The sequence below is a fragment of the Notothenia coriiceps genome, unplaced genomic scaffold (assembly GCF_000735185.1).
Source record: "Notothenia coriiceps isolate Sejong01 unplaced genomic scaffold, NC01 NC01_scaffold00010727, whole genome shotgun sequence".
NCBI classification, from domain to species: Eukaryota; Metazoa; Chordata; class Actinopteri; order Perciformes; family Nototheniidae; genus Notothenia; species Notothenia coriiceps.
This window is the reverse complement of record NW_011343428.1, coordinates 181,981-187,928: the sequence shown is the minus strand read 5'-3', so window position 1 is coordinate 187,928 and position 5,948 is coordinate 181,981. Positions and strand designations below refer to the sequence as shown.

General features: G+C 41.4%; 1 protein-coding gene across 1 annotated transcript in view; it reads left to right on the top strand.

Annotated features, from left to right (window-relative positions):
• Positions 1-267: 267 nt before the first annotated feature.
• LOC104946162 (protein bicaudal D homolog 2-like) overlaps positions 268-5,948 on the top strand; it is a 19,831-nt gene continuing 14,150 nt past the window's right edge. The window contains exons 1-3 of the mRNA XM_010771932.1: positions 268-763; positions 3,787-3,999; positions 4,886-5,038. Of these exons, the coding sequence (XP_010770234.1) occupies positions 524-763; positions 3,787-3,999; positions 4,886-5,038 (606 nt within the window). The 5' untranslated portion in view covers positions 268-523. The remainder of the gene's footprint in view (positions 764-3,786; positions 4,000-4,885; positions 5,039-5,948) is intronic.

Below are 5,948 nucleotides of genomic sequence, written 5' to 3'. Positions count from 1 at the left end.
AAAGTAAATAATGCAGTGGGTCTATGACATATTAATATAGTCGTAGTTACATTATAAAGACTGTAGATGGCGGTGCTGTATCGAAATCTTCAGTCAGTTACCAGAACCAGTCCAGGCCCGCACAATGCATGCTGGTTCTTGCAGTCAACAGGACAGCTGCAGAACGTAGATTTTTATATGTTGGAAAAACCTCAAAACTACATTTCCCTTCCCACTAATGGCGATTTGAATGTCTTGAAAGGGGAGCTTTTTTTTCCCAATCGATGATCTCAACTGAAGTTTCCTCTGTCAGCTTCACATAGAGGCTGAAGAAACTCCTCGAAAATGAAAAAAGTATCGTCGAGGTTGAGCTTCGTTGAAGTCCTCGGCGAGAAACGTCAACTGGAACGTAATAACATTTAGATCCCGACAATGCGGCTCAAACAAAGCAGGCAGTGATTTGTGGTATCTGTGGTTTTCTGTGCTGCTCCTGCTCAGCCAGGGCTGGGTCCCGTTACACTGGGTGAGTCGGCGGCTCACCAATATGTCTATGGAGGAGCAGGAATATCCCGAAGCGGTACTGGTGACAGAGGCCGGGCCGCAGTGGCTTCAAGTGGAGGTCGAGCGTCTCAGCCGGGAGCTCCGTGAGACGACCCATGAGAAGATCCAGGCGGCCGAGTACGGGCTGGCGGTGCTGGAGGAGAAGCAGCAGCTCAAACAGCGATTTGATGAGTTGGAGACAGAATACGAGACGGTCAAACATGAGCTGGATCAGCTGAAGGAGGTAAACCGGGGTCATAGCCACGCAGACACACTGACACTTTAAAGATTTACGGTAGATTTAACGTTAACCCATTAAATGTATCGGTATGTGAGCAAACAGCAAGCGAGCAAACGTCCTGTTGGCAGCAACCGGTACCAGTTAAGAGGTTGTAGCAGCAACACTCGTATTGGTAATCACAATCATCATATCATATATTAGTTAATCATAGACTGGATGAAGTTCATATCAATCATGGCCTTAGTTCCTTTAAAGCTCAGCTATAACTTTAACCTATGCCTCAAAATACTACAAAGTGCCCCAAAGAGCATACTGACAGGCTGGAAAACTATATGAAGTCTGCCAGATTATCATATTTTAAGCAATATTCGTATGGTTTAATGATGTCTTCACCTCTAAGGATAAACATCACGATTACTTTTTGGTCACTTGCCCGTACTTGCTCCTGGTATGCAGTAAGGTTGAGGCCTTCAGATCAGAGCCTGCAGCTGCAGCAGTATGTCAAATTTAGATGCCTATGTGGCCAACCTGCTGTGAGTTTATTGGGTTTAAAAGTAACAGGAAGGGTCCAGGCTGTAGCAGAAAGACACACTTTTCAGACCTGTTTTAAAGTGAAGCTTGAGAAAGATGATAGCCAACCCATGGTATTTTTGTAATGCGTATCCCAATGTCCTTTTCAATTATTTAGAATACTCTTTGGAGAGACATGTCTAACCCAAGACAACAACAGTGCTAGCATTGTTTTTTGTGGGGGATTTGTCAGTGTCTTTGGGTCGATAAGCAGTCAGAAGAGACCTTGGTTCACATGGCAAGGAGGTTTTAATCTTCACCATAACTAAATTCAGCAGCCTGAGACTTTTAATAACCCAATTTAGCATTACAACGTTATGACTTCAAGCCATGCTGTTGTCAACAAAGCTATAAACGTCACCTCAGCCCTTGATCTTTGAAAGGAGATGTACGCTTTGCTGCTGTATCTGACAGTTATCAGAGCCAACAATAGGAGAATGAGGAAGAGTCAAACCTAAGGTGGGATGGTAAAAGCAGCATCCAACACACCTGAATGTGAGAGAGACATTCGGACACCTGAAAGTCAACCAAATACAACACAAACATTCGTTATTATCTATCTAATAAACCATGCTTTTAAAAAATTCAATAACAACATAAGAATAAGTGACATTGGACACTGACATCAAGAACTGTGGGAAGTTTTGACCCTACATCAAAGGAGAAGTTGGGGTTTTCCTGTCTGCGTACTAACGTCAGTCTTGTATATTCTTGCGGGCAGTGTCACTGTATCCTAAAGCACTTCTGCATTTGCTTTGAGATTGAGCACTTGTGGTCAACACTTGTTATCGATTTGTCATTGGTGTTTCACTGGTAGCCAGAAAGCCACAAATGCATAATAATGTGATCAGGTAACGGCTGTGAACAGTAGTCTAATAGATGGGCTCAGATGGATGTCAGTCCATTACTTAGATATGAATAACTTAGCTGCATCAACAATACGTTTTTGCTATCAAATGATTTGCATTTTGTTTACTTGCCTTTATTTTGTATGTTTAACATGTTGCCTGGCAGTTGTAAAAAGTGCTACAACATTCTAATTCTCACCGTCATGTATTAAGGTCGCTTGTTTTATTCAACTAATAATCAAAGCCTAACATATAATAATGTGACATGTGCCATATTTGACAAGCATCAAATAATCTCATTGAAGAAACTGCAACCAGAGAACATTTGGCATTTCATTGACAGAATGTTTGACTAATTGTTACTACTCTATTTCTGAATAATAAGTGACACATAATCTATGTAGGATGAGGAACATACTTGTGTCACTGGACAAATGTCGATGGATATGCTTAGTTGTTTGCTGATGGGGATTTCCTCTCATGGCAGATACTGCAGTCCAGTCACTCAGTGAGTCATAGATGTAGTCATTGTCTTGGTATCTTATGATGCTGACTGTTTCTTCTCTTTTTAGTAGAGTATGGCACAAATATAGGAGTCCATTAGCACCCACTGTGCTGGAGGCTGCAGATCGATTCACATTGTGACTGACCACTGCCTGTCACATGTGTGTTGACTGAAAACCTCTGCTAAAGAAAATGTGGGGTTAGAGACTGGTGGTAGGGAGAGCTGCAGCTCGGTGGTGGGTTTCTGGACTTTCTTGGACAGTAGTTGTGATGTCACCAGTTTGTCTCAGTGTCATGACTTGTCGGCTGCATGTCCACACGCCTTTATATCAGGTGGCTGTGGGAGTCGGACGTTAACCTAGTCATCTTATTTCAAGTTTTGTTCTGACTGTCCGTACTGTTAGCTTAAGCCTATATGCTTTTTCTTGGTGTCCTTCCATTTGTGCACTCACAGTGGTGACCTCCATTAGACCTTGATGCTATCGGAAAGGCTTTATATTAAGGAAGTTTGCAAAGATTGTAATTAGCAGATATTGTTGGAGATGATTCAAAGTGTTTTATTTGAGTGCTGTAGTCGTAGTAGTTTATTTGTTTGATTTGATTTGACAGAACAGACATAAATGTCTGGGGCACAACTTTTTAATCAAAATGAGATATACTCAATGTTTAACTGTAAATTCAAATGTGGTTGTCTCAACTCAGATTTCCATGACAGACCAAACTGAAAGAGATGATTTTGGATTGGACGACAGCGTCCTCCAGCTTGTCATGTGAGCATGAGGAATCTAAATGCATATAGTTCAAATGTATCAGTGCTTGCACTAATCTCTTTTCATGCTCTGCCACTGTGTAACATGAACATCTTGACATTAAACCAATTTGTAGCAACAGGCTGACAGTAATTGTCAGTTAAGACTTTCTGTAAAATAATACGCGCGTCACCGTATTCATTACTGGCTTATGGTATTTTGGAATAAACAATGTTTGGGTAAGATAACTTTTATCACCGCCAGAGGTTATCTTTTGTCCGTCTTAAAACAGGCCTGTTATTATATGTTTTATTATAATATTTGTCTGATGTTTATTCTTTCCCTGTGTCCCCAGGCTTTTGGACATGCTTACTCGGCCCACAGAAAGGTGGCAGCAGATGGGGAAAGCAGGGAAGAGTCTCTGATGCTGGAGTCAGCCAGTCAGGAGGCTCTGTACCAGGAGAAGGTCCTCGAGCTGCAGAATGACCTCCGGCAGGCCAAAGGTTCCCTCACCAGCGTACAAGCTGAAAATGATCGCCTGTCATCCGTTGCCCTGGAGATAAGAGAGGTGAGAGTGAGCTGTTTTAAGTATCAAAGTATTGAAATATGAGTAATTAGGAGCAGACTTCAAATTAGAGCGTAAAGAGTATAACTAACTCTCTACCCATGAATATTTATGTTTATATGAAGTGAGCGTGAATGTTTTTATTTGTAAGTATTTAAACAAACGTAATGTCTCTGTTAAGAATGAACTGTTTATGTACAGATTAAAACTGCATTTTACCAAGTCAATCTGAGTATTTCTAATATGTTAACTTGAAATTGCTCCCTAGACATTGTTGACATACAGATCCACCATTTACACGTGTGGTGTGATATGAGCTCTTATACCACACTTGCTAACATCTAGTTTAGTTTAACTCAAAGATGTAAGAGCCAATAACTGAATCAAAGTACTAGTGTGTTTGAAATGGTACACACCTTCTCAATAATGTCACCAGTTAAAAGAGAAATATAAAGAGAGAGACGGGTAGTTTAAATGATTTAAGTTTACATTGACGTTGAGGCCAGACAGCCACTAGTTGTCAGGGTGAGTTGTTAGAGAGTTGAAGCCGGTGCTGGTAGTGGGGGAGGGTCTGCCTAGGAGCAGCAGGAAAGATGATGTAATGGTCCACTGTGGGTGACACAAAGGATGTCCTCTGCCAGGGCTCTGTAGCATGGATTGGTAAGTGGACCATGTCCTCCTTCTGTCATTACAGACGCCTGCCAAAGTCTTGCCCTGTGCTATGTGAAACATGCTGACACGCTGATACTCATGTCACTTGACCAGCTAGGCAGTAGCAAGGATGTAGTGTGCACACTTCATGGGTCATTTTCAATCAATAAAACGCATAGAGCATTTTTTGTTATTGTTTTATTTTGTGTTTATTGTCATGCATTCTCCCTGTGTGTAGGGTTCAGAGCTGGCGGAGCTGCAGCGGGGTCAGCTGCGTGATGACCTGAGAGAGTGTGAGGTACGGGAGGCTCGTCTGCTGCAGGACTACAGCGAGCTGGAGGATGAGAACATCACTCTTCAGAAACAAGTCTCTGTGCTGAGACAGAACCAGGTGAGCTAAAGAACATGGAACCTCACTTCGTTGCACAAATTGAAGTGGGTGAAAATGATGTGAAATGGTAAAGTTTTTCCCGTATAAACTCCTTTTTAAGAACAAAACCACACAGTACATTTTTTTCATGCACCAATAAAACCACATAGTCATTATGTCATGTAAGAAAGTGACAAGGCAAGACATGTCACCTGCTCCACCTACACTTTAGATTTTTGCTGTGATTTGAAAACGTAAAAATTGCAGTAGTAGTTGCAATTAAGATTTTATGACATATTTGTATGGTCATTTTTGCACTATGTTAGGCACCTTGGCATAACAAAAAACACACCAAAGAGGTAGGGCCGTACCCGAATATTTGGCCGTTGGCCCACTATTCGGTTTTCAATTTCGTTATTCGGATATTCTTTTTTTTTTTTTTATTGAATTTATTGAAATCTCCAATATCAACGTAAGAGCTTGTGCCTCTTCGGGGGGTGCTAACACTTAACCATCAACTTTATCGTTTACTTTCTCCTGTTGATGTAGAAATAAGATAAACACTAAACCCGCGTGCGCACGTTTGACTTGCCGTGTACAAGCGTAGATAAGTTGGGTAGGTATGAAACAATAAGTGTCATGTAGTACAACAGGCAAATAGTCAATAAACAGATTACAGTTATTGTTGACGGGACAAGAGGAGAGTTTAACTTTTCCTATAAGTCTACTAAACAATGACCGAAGCAACGCGCAAGACATATATAGAGTCGAGAGATTCACCAGTTAAACCTGAACCGGAAGGATAAAACATACCTGTACGCAAAATAAAACGTCCCTAAATCGAGACAACTGTCCTTCACAACAACGATACGCTTTTAGTATGCACTGTCATTTTTCCTCTGCCTCTAATTGCGCTCTTTCAGTATAGATG